General features: G+C 43.6%; 1 protein-coding gene across 6 annotated transcripts in view; it reads left to right on the top strand.

Annotated features, from left to right (window-relative positions):
- The window catches only part of GIGYF2 (GRB10 interacting GYF protein 2), a 150,922-nt gene that overhangs the window by 115,217 nt on the left and 19,827 nt on the right, over positions 1–15,878 (top strand). For all 6 annotated transcript variants that reach the window (XM_073674502.1, XM_073674501.1, XM_073674499.1 and 3 more), the window contains 3 exons: positions 1,402–1,524; positions 1,796–2,056; positions 3,619–3,825. In XM_073674502.1, the coding sequence (XP_073530603.1) occupies positions 1,402–1,524; positions 1,796–2,056; positions 3,619–3,825 (591 nt within the window). The remainder of the gene's footprint in view (positions 1–1,401; positions 1,525–1,795; positions 2,057–3,618; positions 3,826–15,878) is intronic.

Below are 15,878 nucleotides of genomic sequence, written 5' to 3'. Positions count from 1 at the left end.
GCCGTATTTGAGGTGTTTAACTGTCGTTACACACCAGCAAATACAAATGGCAGCCCCCAGCTGTTGAATTAAAACAGTGAATTTAATTTTGTATTGAAAATAATTGATTTATTCAATCAATAATTATTAATACAACAATTAAAAATTGTGTCACATTCCTTTTAAAGACGCGAATACAAAGGAATGGAGGTGCGCGCTCCCTCCTCCTCCAAAAAGACAGCGGATTTATCACATTGTCTAACAGAGGAGAGGGGAGGTAAAAAGAAATCATAATTTTTTCTTACCTCTTTTTGCGCAGCCGCCCTAGGCACCGGAACTCTGGTGCCCAGTGACAAATACAGGCCTGTTTCTATCTCTACATCATGCTGCTCTCATATTAGGTGACAAAAACTTGGTGACAGATTTCCTTTAAAGATTAACCACTGTAAATATTTTTTGATTTTTTTCACTTCCATGATACACAAATCTTTTCACTCTGTACTTTTAATATGGTTACAACAAAGCATGCACACGTAGCCACCAGTGGTGTTTGAGGATTGTTTCCTTTGTATTCATACCTTATATACATATGTTCTAATTTGAATAGAATACATTTTCTTAATATTTTCCTTTTAAGCTCTTGAGCAATATCTGTTTTGTCTTTAAATAAAAAAAATAAAAAAAATCAACCTGTTGCAGATATTTACTTTGTGGCCATAGACTACATAGAATGAAACCACTATACCCAAGCCGCTGACTGTCATAAATAATCCAATATTCAGTTCGCTATCCCTGGAGCACTTTTAGCTCTGACCTTTTAATGAATGGAAGCCCAGGTCATGATGGACCATGTGCTGTTAGAAATTGATTGTAAACATGTGATACAAGATAGATACTAAATTATGCTCAGATCATGCCATGTAACATCCTAGAAAATCCAACAAAGCTTGACTGTGTTAAGATGTCCTGGATAGCCTCTTATGCCTATTATCCAGAGCTGTTAGAGAGCGAGTTTTCAGTACCTAGCACGTCTCTACATTATAGGGGTTGTCAGTCTTTCTCCATACTGAACTGGTTCAGGTAATGGAAAGATTGTAATGACAGAAGTGTCCATCTCTTCCGGTCACATTTTTAAAAAGACAGTCATGACCTGTAAAGGGGCTCATTGGATAGTTGTCCCATTGCTGTGGGCAATCTAAGGAATCATCAGCCTTGTGACACAGACATCAGGGGCTTATATTCAGTGACGTGTCCATTTTTTCAATACTTGTATAACTGGGACAGTCTTATACATGGTACCAAAATATCAGTGAAATTTTGTGTAATTATGCTTGTTTTCATATGCCATATTAAACCATTGTTCTATAGAGTATTTTGTATCATACCTTATTTATAAGAAAATGCTGCAAAACTGTTTTATAGATTGAGCAGGAAAGGAGGGAAGCAGAACTGAGGGCAAAGCAAGAGGAGGAAGAACAACGCAGGCGCCTCGAAGAGGAAGAGCAAAAACGGAAAGAAGAGCTGGAACTGGCACGACGCAAACAGGTATTATATTTAACTGTTGGACATAGAGGTATGTCAGGCATTGATGGGGGCTGTGGCATCCCCTTGCCAACTTCTGAAGATATCCAAAGTAAAGTCAGTAGGACATCTGTGAACATTTAGTTCACGGACAATTCTGGGGCAAAGGCTACAGGGGTTTGGCACTTAAATGCCCTTTATTCCTAATTGGCCAATGCATTATTTTATTGTCGTTTAACTGTTAGCACACAATTCTTGTCATTTAAAATGTCATACCACACATTTAAACTTTCAGGAGGAAGCCCTGCGGCGTCAGAGAGAGCAGGAGTTGGCACTAAGGAGGCAGATTGAGGAGGAAGAGCGAAAACGGGAAGAGGAACGAAGACTCCTGGAAGAAAGGAGGAGGCAGGAAGAGGAAAGGAGAAGACAAGAAGAGGAGAGGAGAAGACTGGAGGATGAGAGAAAGAGATTAGAAGAAGAAAGGAGGAAAAAAGAGGAAGAAAAGAAACGGGAAGAGGAGGAGAAAAGAAAGAGAGAGGAGCTTCAACGGAAGCAGGTACAAGTGAAGCTTCTATATACTCTTGGACATATTCCCATAACGCTGCTGAAAGCGTTCCAGATTTTCACACTTGGTCAATGCACATCTTTGACATAATTTCACTTTTTTGCCTAAAAAGGTTAATTTCTTTTAATATTTCTTAAATTAAATGATAAATTACTAGGTACCTTAACGGGAACTTGTCACCATAAAAATGCAGTTCAATCTGCAGGCAAATTGTTATAAAGCAGGGGAAGCTGAGTAGATTGAGATATAATTTTGTGAGAAAAGATTCAGTATAACCTATATTTTAAGCATTTAACCCTCTGCTCTTTCTGGGATTTTGGGTCCAGTGGGCGGTCCTATCAGTGACCTGCAGCCTTCCTTGTATAAGTGTGCATGCAGAGAGGGCTGTCAGTCACTGAAAGGACCTCCCACTGGACCAAACATCGCAGAAAGAGCGGAGGATCAAGTGCTTAAAAAACAGGTTATATTGAATCTTTTCTCACAAAACTATATATAAATCTACTCCACGTCCCCTACTATAACATGGTGCCTGCAGATTGGGCTACATTTTTATGGTGACTGGTTCCCTTTAAGCCATTAATAGGTAATCTTACTGCATAGTACTTTATTTCTTGAGCCCAATGCATATAGTTTGCAGTGTAATTTTACTCTATGCCTATATAGTTTCTGATTAAAAGATCATCATCAGAAGATGATTATTATGAGGATTTATTAAAATATTAGAACAACATTTTGTGCCTTTTTAAAGGGATTGTCCATAGAAAACAAGTTATCACCTTCCCATCTGGTAGGTGATAATTTGCTAATTGGTGTGTGTCCCACCACTGGGGACCTGCATCGGTTAGCAGGTAGGGGAACTTTTAGCCCCGTTAGAAGACTGCACAGCTGCTTGTACGTGCCATTCATTCTTTATGGGGTTGCCAGAGAAGCCAAACACATACTTGACCAGCCCCATAGGGAATGAATGCAGCCGAAGTCGCACAGGCACACGCTGCTCTATTTTAATGGGTATAAAAGTTACTCTTTCTGTTGATTGGTGCAGGTCCGAGCAGTCAGACCCCCCACCAATCAACAAGTTATATCACCTATCCTGTGAATAGGAGCTAACTTGTTTTCACCAGACAACCCCTTTAAGCAATATGGTAAGACTTTAAAATGTGCCTCCAGCAACCAATGTGTCATCAGACGAGGAGCGATGCAACTGCACAATAAGCAGCACATTCGTCGTTGTGTCCTTTTTGGTGTCAGATCAGCCCAGAGAATGTCCCTGGAGGTACATATAAGACAACTATTCTTCAATATGTGGCTTCTCACATCATTGGGCCCTGTTTGAGCTCTGTGGACTTTCCTTGAACATTCATGTTCCTGGCCACTGGTTATGCCGATATAATATTACAAGTCCCGACTATTACTGAAGGTTGGGAGGGACACTATATTCTCTCAGGGAGGCCCCTATCCCTTTGTTCTTTGGATTGGCAGAGACTACAGCCCCGTATCCCTTAATTTTAATCTCATTGAGCATTAATTTAGATTTTAATTTACATCATTAATAGGAGGAGGCTGCAAGATGGGCACGAGAAGAAGAGGAGTCTGCAAGGCGACTTATGGAAGAAGCACGCTTACGGCAGGAGGAAGAGGAGCGCAAGAAGAAAGAAGAGGCACAGAGGCAAAAAGAACTTCAGAGACAAAGGCAGCAACAACAGGAAGCTTTAAGGCGTCTGCAGCAACAGCAGCAGCAGCAACAACTTGCACAGATGAAGGTACTGGGAAACTTTTTCTCTTTCTCTACACAGACCCGTATTGCCATCACTTCCTCAGTGATGTGGGAGAGCATTTAGAAAGCGATGCATATATTGCCATGCAATGCTTTCTCGACCTGTCTCATCAGTGTAGCGCAGGACAGAAAGCACATGGTTCAGTCTAACATATTCTCCTCTGCTCCTGTTCTCTCGCATACATATGCTGCGCCCAGCTGTCCCTCTTCTATCCTCTCTTCCGCCATCACCTTAGGGATTCTCCAAACTCCGAGGAGCTGGAAAGGAAAGTGCAGGGCTAATAGCTGTGGTGGCTGCTGCACAGACAGAAGCAGCATTGGAGCGGTGATGAAGCAAATCGGCATTTAGCCTTGCTAATTATATATATGATTAAGGAGAAAAAACTCAAAAGTGAAAATTGATACACATGCAAATAATATATAGGGTGACTGTAAGAAATATAAGAAAAAGTTTCCTGCCACAAATACATGTGTACTTCGGACACACACACACACACACACACACACACACACACACACACACACACACACACACACACACACACACACACACACACACACACACACACACACACACACACACTAACCAATGGAGGCCTGGATTTGGAGTCACCCTAAAAATTAAAGTGGAAAAACACACTACAGGCTGATCCAACTTTGAAATAATGTCCTTAAAACAAGTCAAAATAAGGCTCAGTATTGTGTGTGGCCTCCACGTGCCTGTATGACCTCCCTACAACGCCTGGGCATGCTCCTGATGAGGTTGCGGATGGTCTCCTGTGGGATCTCCTCCCAGACCTGGACTAAAGCATCCGCCAACTCCTGGACAGTCTGTGGTGCAGTGTGACGTTGGTGGATGGAGCGAGACATGATGTCCCAGATGTGCTCAGTCGGATTCAGGTCTGGGGAACGGGCGGGCCAGTCCATAGCTTCAATGACTTCATCTTGCAGGAACTGCTGACACACTCAAGCCACATGAGGGCTGGCATTGTCCTGCATTAGGAGGAACCCAGGGCCAACCGCACCAGCATATGGTCTCACAAGGGGTCTGAGGATCTCATCTCGGTACCTAATGGCAGTCAGGCTACCTCTGGCAAGCACAAGGAGAGCTGTGCGGCCCTCCACAGAAATGCCACCCCACACCATTACTGACCCACTGCCAAACCGGTCATGCTGAAGGATGTTGCAGGCAGCATATCGCTCTCCACGGCGTCTCCAGACTCTGTCACGTCTGTCACATGTGCTCAGTGTGAACCTGCTTTCATCTGTGAAGAGCACAGGGCGCCAGTGGCGACTTTGCCAATCCTGGTGTTCTGTGGCAAATGCCAAGCGTCCTGCACGGTGTTGGGCTGTGAGCACAACCCCCATCTGTGGACGTCGGGCCCTCATACCACTCTCATGGAGTCGGTTTCTAACCGTTTGTGCAGACACATGAACATTTGTGGCCTGCTGGAGGTCATTTTGCAGGGCTCTGGCTTTGCTCCTCCTGTTCCTCCTTGCACAAAGGCGGAGGTAGCGGTCCTGCTGCTGGGTTGTTGCCCTCCTATGGCCCCCTCCACGTCTCCTGGTGTACTGGCCTGTCCCCTGGTAGTGCCTCCAGCCTCTGGACACTACGCTGACAGACACAGCAAACCTTTTTGCCACAGCTCGCATTGATGTGCCATCCTGGATGAGCTGCACTACCTGAGCAACTTCTGTGGGTTGTAGAGTCCGTCTCATGCTACCACGAGTGTGAAAGCACAACCAACATTCAAAAGTGACCAAAACATCAGCCAGAAAACATTGGTACTGAGATGTGGTCTGTGGTCCCCACCTGCAGAACCACTCCTTTATTGAGGATGTCTTGATAATTGCCAATAATTTCCATCTATTGTCTATTCCATTTGCACAACACCATGTGAAATTGATTGTCGATCAGTGTTGCTTCCTAAGTGGACAGTTTGATTTCACAGAAGTTTGATTTACTTGGAGTTATATTCTGTTGTTTACGTGTTCCCTCTATTTTTTTGAGCAGTGTATGTGTGTGTGTGTATATATATATGTGTGTGTATGTGTATGTTTATGTATATATATATATATATGCATGCATACACATATATAATATATATATATATATATATATATATATATATATATATATATATATATATATATATATATATATATATATATATATATATATATATATATATATATATATATATATATATATATACACACCAGGGCTCGACAAACCCAGGTGCCTGGTCGCCAGTGGCGCCTAGAAAATGTTGCCTGGTGCTTGAGGAGTTGAGAAGAAAAAAAAATACTCTCAATCCAATCCCACCTCCTGCACGGAGTCATCCAATCGGAGGAAGCAGGGACAGTATCGCTCAGGCCGCCTTCTCCACTTTGCTCCGCCCCCCTTATGCTCCGGGACTGGACAGGCACAGTTGGGTTACGGGGGAAGCAGGGCCGGCGTCAGCACCCGGCGTACCCGGGCAAGTGCCGGGGCCCTGGAAAATCAGAGTGGCCCAGCCGCCCACTCACTGTCGGGGCCCGGGCCCACACACCCACCCGCCCACTCACTGTCGGGGCCCGGGCCCACACACCCACCCGCCCACTCACTGTCGGGGCCGGGCCCACACACCCACCCGCCCACTCACTGTCGGGGCCCTGGCCGCTTCCTCGGCACCTGTTCAGGGACGCAGGCGCTGCTTGATTGCCGGCACTTCCCCCAGACATGGCAGCGCGCTGTCCGGCTGTGTCTGCTTGTAATGACACGGCAGGGTCGACGGCACTGCACCTTTAATTGTGCTTGTGTGTCGCTCCTGCCGCGTCATTACTAGCAGACACAGCCGCACAGCGCGCGGCCATGTCTGGGGGAGTGCCGGCAATCAAACACCGTCGGAGCGGAGGTCCTGCACAGATGGGCGGGAGGGGCCCGGACCCGACCGCAAGTGGGCCCCTCTGATGTTCCAGGGCCATGAAGTCTGTGACACGCCGGGGGCCCTGCACTGCCCCATACCCGAGGAGCTGCTGGACAGGACACTGGACCGGGGACAGGTGAGTGAGGCTTCCCCAATCCCCATATTAAAAATATTAGTAATGGGTCTGTGTGAGTGCATGTATGTGAATGTCAGTGTATATGACTGTGTATATATATATTTGTCTGTTTTATCTATGTGTATGTCTGTATGTGTACATATGTCTGCGTACCGTGTGTGCGCGCGCATATGTCTGCGTACCGTGTGTGCGCGCGCATATGTCTGCGTACCGTGTGTGCGCACGCATATGTCTGCGTACCGTGTGTGCGCACGCATATGTCTGCGTACCGTGTGTGCGCACGCATATGTCTGCGTACCGTGTGTGCGCACGCATATGTCTGCGTACCGTGTGTGCGTGCATATGTCTGCGTACCGTGTGTGCGCGCGCATATGTCTGCGTATGTGAAGGATGAGGGGGCAAGCTGGGCCATGTGTAATAAATATATATATATATATATATATATATATATATATATATATATATATATATATATATATATATATATATATATATATATATATATATATTTCTCCGCCGTATCTGTGCATCATGAATTGTGTATGTGTTAAAAGGGCCCACTGAGACTCTTTCGCCCGGGGCCCAGAAAAACCTGGAGCCGGCCCTGGGGGGAAGGATCGCTGTGGCCGGGGGTCCGTTCTCATCTCCCGCTACCTGTGTAAGTACATACAAAGGCCGTGCTCCCCGGGGAGACGCCGTGTGTGAGGGGGTCTATATGTACAGTTTGTCAACAAAAAAAATTCTGGCTCCTAAATTTTTTGGCTGGCTCCTAGATTCTGAACAACTTTGTCGACCCCTGGTATACACACACACGGAAGACTGTATATATACAGTTGTGCTCAAAAGTTTACATACTCGGCAGAATTTTTGCTTTCTTGGCCTTGTTTAAGAGAATATGAATGATAACAAAAAAACTTTTTCTCCACTCATGGTTATTGGTTGGGTGAATACATTTATTGTCAAACTACTGTGTTTTCTCTTTTTAAATCTTAATGACAACCAAAAACATCCAAATGACCCTGATCAAAAGTTCACATACCCCAGTTCTTAATACCGTGTATTGCCCCCTCTAACATCAATGACAGCTTGAAGTCTTTTGTGGTAGTTGTGGATGAGGTTCTTTAATTTCTCAGATGGTAAAGCTGCCCATTTTTCATGGCAAAAAAGCCTCCAGTTCCTGTAAATTCCTGGGCTGTCTAGCATGAACTGCGCGCTTGAGATCTCCCCGGAGTGGCTCAATGATATTGAGGTCAGGAGACTGAGATGGCCACTCCAGAACCTTCACTTTGTTCTGTTGTAGCCAATGACAGGTCGACTTGGCCTTGTGTTTTGGATCGTTGTCATGTTGGAACGTCCAAGTACGTCCCATGCGCAGCTTCCGGGCTGATGAGTGCAAATTTTCCTCCACTATTTGCTGATAACGTGCTGCATTCATCTTTCCTTCAACTTTTACCAAGTTTCCTGTGCCTTTGTAGCTCACACATCCCCAAAACATCAGTGATCCACCTCCGTGCTTTACTGTATGAATGGTGTTCCTTTCATCATAGGCCTTGTTGACCTCTCTCCAAATGTAACATTTATGGTTGTGGCCAAAAAGTTCAATTTTGGTCTCATCACTCCAAATTACCTTGTTCCAGAAGTTTTGAGGCTTGTTTCTGTGCTGTTTGGCTTATTGTTGGCAAGATACTTTGTGGCATTTGCTCAGTAATGGCTTTCTTCTGGTGACTCGGCCATGCAGCCCATTTTTCTTCAAGTGCCTCCTTATTGTGTATCTTGAAACAGCAACACTTCTAGTTTTCAGAGAGTCCTGAATTTCAGCTGATGTTATTTGTGGGGTTTTTTTTGCATCCCGAACAATTTTCCTGGTTGTTGTGGCCGAATTTTTTGTTGGTCTATCTGACAGTGTTTTGGTTTTTACAGAGCCCCTGATTTTCAATTTGTTAATCACAGTTTGAACGCTGCTGACTGGCATTATCAATTCCTTGGATATTTTTTTGTATCTCTTTTCTTTGTTATACAGTTAAACTACCTTTTCCCGTAGATCTATTGACAATTCTTTTGCTTTCCCCATGACTCACAATCCAGAAACTTCAATGTCTGGATGAAAGATGCAAGAGTCTGTCTGGATCCCAGAAACTCACTCAGCTTTTATGCACACACACTGATCAGAAGCAAACAGGTGACAGATGAGGATGTTACCTTTAGTAGCCATTCAAACCCATTTGTGTCAAATTCTGCTCATGTTATCAGGCCAACATCGCCAGGGTATGTGAACTTTTGATCAGGGTCATTTGGATGTTTTTGGTTGTCATTAAGAATTTAAAAAGAGAATACACAGTAGTTTGACAATAAATGGCTTCACCCAACCAATAACCATGAGTGGAGAAAAAGTTTTTTTTTGTTATCATTCACATTCTCTGAAACAAGGCCAAGAAAGGAAAAATTCTGCCGGGGTATGTAAACTTTTGAGAACAACTGTGTGTGTGTGTGTGTGTGTGTGTGTGTGTGTGTGTGTGTGTGTGTGTGTGTATATATATATATATATATATATATATATATATATATATATATATATATATATATATATATATATATATATATATATACATATACATATATATATATATATATATATATATATATATATATATATATATACATATACATATATATATATATATATATACATATATATATATATATATATATACATATACACACACACACACTCTGTGTTTGCTTCTCAATAAATTAGAATATCATCAAAAAGTTAATTTATTTTAGTTCTTCAATACAAAAAGTGAAACTCTCTGTCAATCTCTTCACTGGCTCCCCATTGCCCAGAGACTCGAGTTCAAAACCCTAACCATGACATACAAAGCCATTCACAGCCTGTCTCCTCCATATATCTCTGACCTAGTCTCCCGTTACATACCCGCACGTAACCTCCGATCCTCACAAGATCTCCTTCTCTACTCCTCTCTTATCTCCTCTTCCCACAATCGCATACAAGATTTCTCCCGTGCTTCCCCTCTACTCTGGAACTCTCTACCCCAACACATCAGACTCTCGTCGACCGTGGAAACCTTCAAAAAGAACCTGAAGACCCACCTCTTCCGACAAGCCTACAACCTGCAGTAACCACCACTCCACAAATAATGCTGCACGACCAGCTGTACCCTCACCTACTGTATCTTCACCCTTCCCTTGTAGACTGAGCCCTCGCAGGCAGGGTCCTCTCTCCTCCTGTACCAGTCGCCGTCACATTGTGTTCAAGATTATTGCAATTGTTCTTGTATGTATACCCCTTCTTCACATGTAAAGTGCCATGGAATAAATGGCGCTATAATAATAAATAATAGTAATAATAATAATAATATTATATAGTCATTACAAACAGAGTGATCTATTTCAAGTGTTTATTTCTGTTAATGTTGAGGATTATGGCTTACAGCCAATGGAAACACAAAAGTCATTATCTCAGTAAATTAAAATAATTAACAAAAAACACCTGCAAAGGCTTCCTAAGCGTTTAACCCCTTACTGACATCTGACGTACTAATACGCGTCTGTGCCCTGGGACTTAATACCCAGACCCGTATTAGTACGTCATGGCGATCGCGCGCGCACACAGTCTGTGCGGGCGCGATCGCCGCCGGGTGTCAGCTGATTGTCACAGCTGACACCCGGTACTATGTGCAGGGAGCGGTCCTGCACCGCTCCCAGCACATTAACCCCCGCGATGCTGCGATCGAAGTCGATCGCTGCATTGCGGGGGCAAGGGGAGGTGATCGGCGATACTCACCTCCTCTTCCGGCTTCCAGCGCAGTCTGCAAAGGCTTCCCGGGTGTTGCCATGACGACCCGATGTCGTCATGACAACATCCGGGTCACCAGAGAGCAGGAAGATTGCTTGGACATGCGCAGTGCATCTCCAAGCAATCTTCACACTGTGCACTTCTGACAGTCTTCATGGCATAGGGATGGTGCTCCATTCCTGTGCCATGCAGGCGATCAGAAAAAAAAAAGTGAAAGTCCCAGAGTGGGACAAAGTAATAAAGCGTATAAACTGTGTGAAAGTGGAAAAAAAAAAATGTGGAAAAATATTATAAAAAAATAATACACCAAAAATAAAAATATAATGTACCCATCAATAAATATTATTAAAAAAAAACAATAAAAGTACACATATTTGGTATCGCCGCGTCCGGAACAACCTGACCTATAAAACTGTCCCACTAGTTAACCCCTTCAGTGAACACGGTAAAAAAAAAAAAAAAAAAAAAAAAAAAACGAAGCAAAAAGCAATGCTTTATCACCATACCGCCAAACAAAAAGTGGAATAACACGCGATCAAAATGACGCATATAAATAAAAATGATACCGCTGAAAACGTCATCTCGTCCCGCAAAAAACAAGCCACCATACAGCTCCATCAGCCGAAAAATAAAAAAGTTATAGCTCTCAGAATAAAGCGATACTAAAAAATATTTTTTTCTATAAAATAGCTTTTATTGTGTATAAGCGCCAAAACATAGAAAAATGATACAAATGTGGTACCGCTGTAAACGTACTGACCCGAAGAATAAAGCTACCTCATCAATTTTACCACATGCGGAACAGAATAAAAAAAAAAAAAAAAAAACAATTCCTGAATCGTTGGTTTTTGTTTATTCTGCCTCCCAAAAATCGGAATAGAAAGCGATCAAAAAATGTCACGTGCCTGAAAATGGCACCAATAACAACGTCAAGTCATCCCGCAAAAAACGAGCCGTCACATGACTGTCTGCCAAAATCTTGAAAAATTATAGCTCTCAAAATATGGCGATGCAAAAATTAGATTTTACAAAAAATGCGTCTTTTAGTGTGTGACAGCTGTCAGTCATAAAAACCCCATATGATTCTGGCATTGCTGTAATCACACCGACCCGAAGAATAAAGTCGTCTAATCACTTATACCGCACAAGGAACGGCGTCAAAAATAAACTCTTGGGTTAGGATTGAGCTAGGGTTAGGGCTGGGTTTGGGGCTAGAGTTGTGCTGGGGCTAGGGTTGTGCTGGGGCTAGGGTTGTGCTGGGGCTAGGGTTGTGCTGGGGCTAGGGTTGTGCTGGGGCTAGGGTTGTGCTGGGGCTAGGGTTGTGCTGGGGCTAGGGTTGTGCTGGGGCTAGGGTTGTGCTGGGGCTAGGGTTGTGCTAGGGTTAGGGCTGGGGTTGGGATTTTTTTCAAAAGTAATAAAAAAAGATGACGATATGGCGACTAGTGTTGAGAGCAAGTGCTCGCTACTTGAGTTTGCATCGGGTGCTCTGGTATGCATTGAGTATCGTGGGTATTTGAGTGACATGCTCGAGTCTCTGCCCCATATGCTTCGCGGCCAAAAAACTTTACGGGGATTGCCTGCCATGCACGAGCGATCCCCGCATGTTTTTTTTTGGGTGTCTAATAACCGTGAAACATGCGGAGCAGGGACTCGAGCATGTCACTCGAGCACACGCTGTACATGGTGCATACCTGAGTACCCGATGCAAACTCAAGTAGCGAGCACTTGCGCTCAAGAATAATGACAACTTATTCAATATGATGACCTAATGTAAACAAATAATGTGCCGTACCTCTGGGTTCAAAATGTTCACTATACACCTTAATAAAATCCTTGAGGGGTATAGTTTCCAAAATGGGGACACTTGTGGGGGAGCTCCACTGTTTAGGCACATCACGGGCTCTCCAAACGCGACATGGTGTCCGCTAACAAATTGAATGGAAAATCGGCTCAAATTGTTAGCGGACACCACATGGCGTTTGGAGAGCCCCTCTGTGCCCAAACTTTGGAGCTCCCCCACAAGTGACCCCATTTTGGAAACTAGACCCCCCCAAGGCACCTTTCTAGATGCATAGTGAGCACTTGGAACCCCCAGGTGCTTCACAAATTGATTCGTAAAAATGAAAAAGTGAAAAAAAAAATACTTTTTCATTTTTATGAATCAATTTGTGAAGCACCTGGGGTTCCAAGTGCTCACTATGAATCTAGATAGGTGCCTTGGGGGGTCTAGTTTCCAAAATGGGGTCACTTGTGGGGGAGCTCCAAAGTTTGGGCACAGAGGGGCTCTCCAAACGCAATGTGGTGTCCGCTAACAATTTGAGCCGATTTTCCATTCAATTTGTTAGCGGATACCATGTTGCATTTAGAGAGTCCCTGTGTGACCAAACATTGGAGCTCCCCCACAAGTGACCCCATTTTGGAAACTAGACCCCCCAAGGCACCTATCTAGATGCATAGTGAGCACTTGGAACCCCCAGGTGCTTCACAAATTGATTCATAAAAATGAAAAAGTGTTTTTTTTTTCACTTTTTCATTGTTACGAATCAATTTGTGAAGCACCTGGGGGTTCCAAGTGCTCACAATGCATCTAGATAGGTGCCTTGGGGGGTCTAGTTTCCAAAATGGGGTCACTTGTGGGGGAGCTCCAATGTTTGGGCACACAGGGACTCTCTAAATGCAACATGGTGTCCTCTAACAAATTTAACGGAAAATCGGCTCATTGTTAGTGACACCATGTTGCGTTTGGAGAGCCGCTGTGTGCCCAAACATTGGAGCTCCCCCACAAGTGACCCCATTTTGGAAACTAGACCCCCCCAAGGCACCTATCTAGATGCATTGTGAGCACTTGGAACCCTCAGGTGCTTCACAAATTGATTCATAAAATGAAAAAGTGTTTTTTTTTTTTCACTTTTTCATTGTTACGAATCAATTTGTGAAGCACCTGGGGGTTCCAAGTGCTCACTATGCATCTAGAAAGGTGCCTTGGGGGGTCTAGTTTCCAAAATGGGGTCACTTGTGGGGGAGCTCCAAAGTTTGGGCACACATGGGCTCTCCAAACACAACATGGCGTCCGCTAATTATTCAAGCAAATTTTACAATCAAAAGTCAAATGGCGCTCCTTCCCTTCCGAGCCCTGCCGTGCGCCTAAACAGTGTTTTTTCCCCAAATATTGGGTATCTGCGTGCCCAGGGGAAATTGCACAACAAATTTTGGGGTCCATTTTTTCTTGTTACCCCTGTGAAAATAAAAAAAATTGGGTCTAAAGTAACATTTTTGTGAAAAAAGTTAAATGTTCATTTTTTTCTTCCACATTCAAAAAATTCCTGTGAAGCACCTGAAGGGTTAATAAAGTTCTTGAATGTGGTTTTGAGCACCTTGAGGGGTGCAGTTTTTAGAATGGTGTCACTTTGGGGTATTTTCTGTCATACAGACCTCTCAAAGTGACTTCAAATGTGATGTGGTCCCTAAAAAAATGGTTTTGTAAATTTTGTTGGAAAAATGAGAAATCGCTGGTCAACTTTTAACCCTTATAGCTCCCTAACAAAAAAAAATTTTGGTTCCAAAATTGTGCTGATGTAAAGTAGACATGTGGGAAATGTTATTTATTAACTCTTTTGTGTGATATATCGCTCTGATTTCAGGGCTTAAAAATTCAAATTCTGAAAATTGCAAAATTTTCAAAATTTTCGCCAAATTTCCGTTTTTTTCACAAATAAACGCAAGTGATATCGAAGAAATTTTTCCACAATCATGAAGTACAATATGTCACGAAAAAACAGTCTCAGAATCAGGGGGATCCGTTGAAGCGTTCCAGAGTAATTACCTCATAAAGTGACAGTGGTCAGAATTGTAAAAATTGGCCCGGTCATTAACGTGCAAACCACCCGCGGGGCTTAAGGGGTTAAAAAGGTCCCTTAGTCTGTTTCAGTAGGCTCCACAATCATGGGGAAGACTGCTGACTTGACAGATGTCCAGAAGGCAGTCATTGACAGGATAAGCCACAAAAGGTCATTGCTAAAGAAGCTGGCTGTTCACAGAGTGCTGTATCCAAGCATATTAATGGAAAGTTGAGTGGAAGGAAAAAGTGTGGTAGAAAAAGGTGCACAAGCAGCCGGGATAACCTCAGCCTTGAAAGGATTGTTAAGAAAAGGCCATTCTAAAATTTGGGGGAGATTCACAAGGAGTGGACTGCTGCTGGAGTCATTGCTTCAAGAGCCACCACACACAGACGTATCCAGGACATGGGCTACAAGTGTCGCATTCCTTGTGTCAAGCCATTCATGACCAATAGACAACGCCAGAAGCGTCTTACCTGGGCCAAGGAGAAAAAGACCTGGACTGCTGCTCAGTGGTCCAACGTGTTGTTTTCAGATGAAAGTAAATTTTGCATTTCATTTGGAAATCAAGGTCCCAGAGTCAGGAGGAAGAGTGGAGAGGCCACAATCCAAGCTGCTTGAGGTCTAGTGTGAAGTTTCCACAATCAGTGATGGTTTGGGGAGCCATGTCATCTGCTGGTGTAGGTCCACTGTGTTTTATCAAGACCAAAGTCAGCACAGCCGTCTACCAGGAAATTTTAGAGCACTTCATGCTTCCCTCTGCCGACAAGCTTTTTGGAGATGGAAATGTCTTTCTCCAGCAGGACTTGGCACCTGTCCACACTGCCAAAAGTACCAATACCTGGTTTAAAAAAAACAGTATCACTGGGCTTGATTGGCCAGCAAACTCTTTTGACCTTAACCCTGTAAAGAATCTATGGGGTATTGTCAAGAGGAAGATGAGACACCAGACCCAACAATGCAGACGAGCTGAAGGCTGCTATCAAACCTGGGCTTCCATAACACCTCAGCAGCGCCACAGTCTGATCGCCTCCATGCCACACCGCATTGATGCAGTAATTGATGCAAAAGAAGCCCCGACCAAGTATTGAGTGCATTTACTGAACATACATTTCAGTAGGCCAACATATCGGATTTTAAAATAATTTTTCAAGCTGTTATAAAGTATTCTAATTTACTGAGATAGTGTAGTGGAAAGAAGGTTTCCCTTTTTCGGCACTTCCGGAGGATAAGGATGATTTAAAAATGAATTATTTTTCTCAATATCAGATTATACAGCAGCAACGGCCTTCATCAGGTATAATATGCACTTGTAAGGACTTCAAAGTTACGAGAGTAACC

Source organism: Phyllobates terribilis, unplaced genomic scaffold (genome assembly GCF_046119375.1).
Source record: "Phyllobates terribilis strain yellow unplaced genomic scaffold, ASM4611937v1 Scaffold_3__8_contigs__length_932513732, whole genome shotgun sequence".
Lineage (NCBI taxonomy): Eukaryota > Metazoa > Chordata > Amphibia > Anura > Dendrobatidae > Phyllobates > Phyllobates terribilis.
The sequence above is the reverse complement of the archived record's forward strand: the minus strand, read 5'-3'. Positions and strand labels throughout refer to the sequence as shown.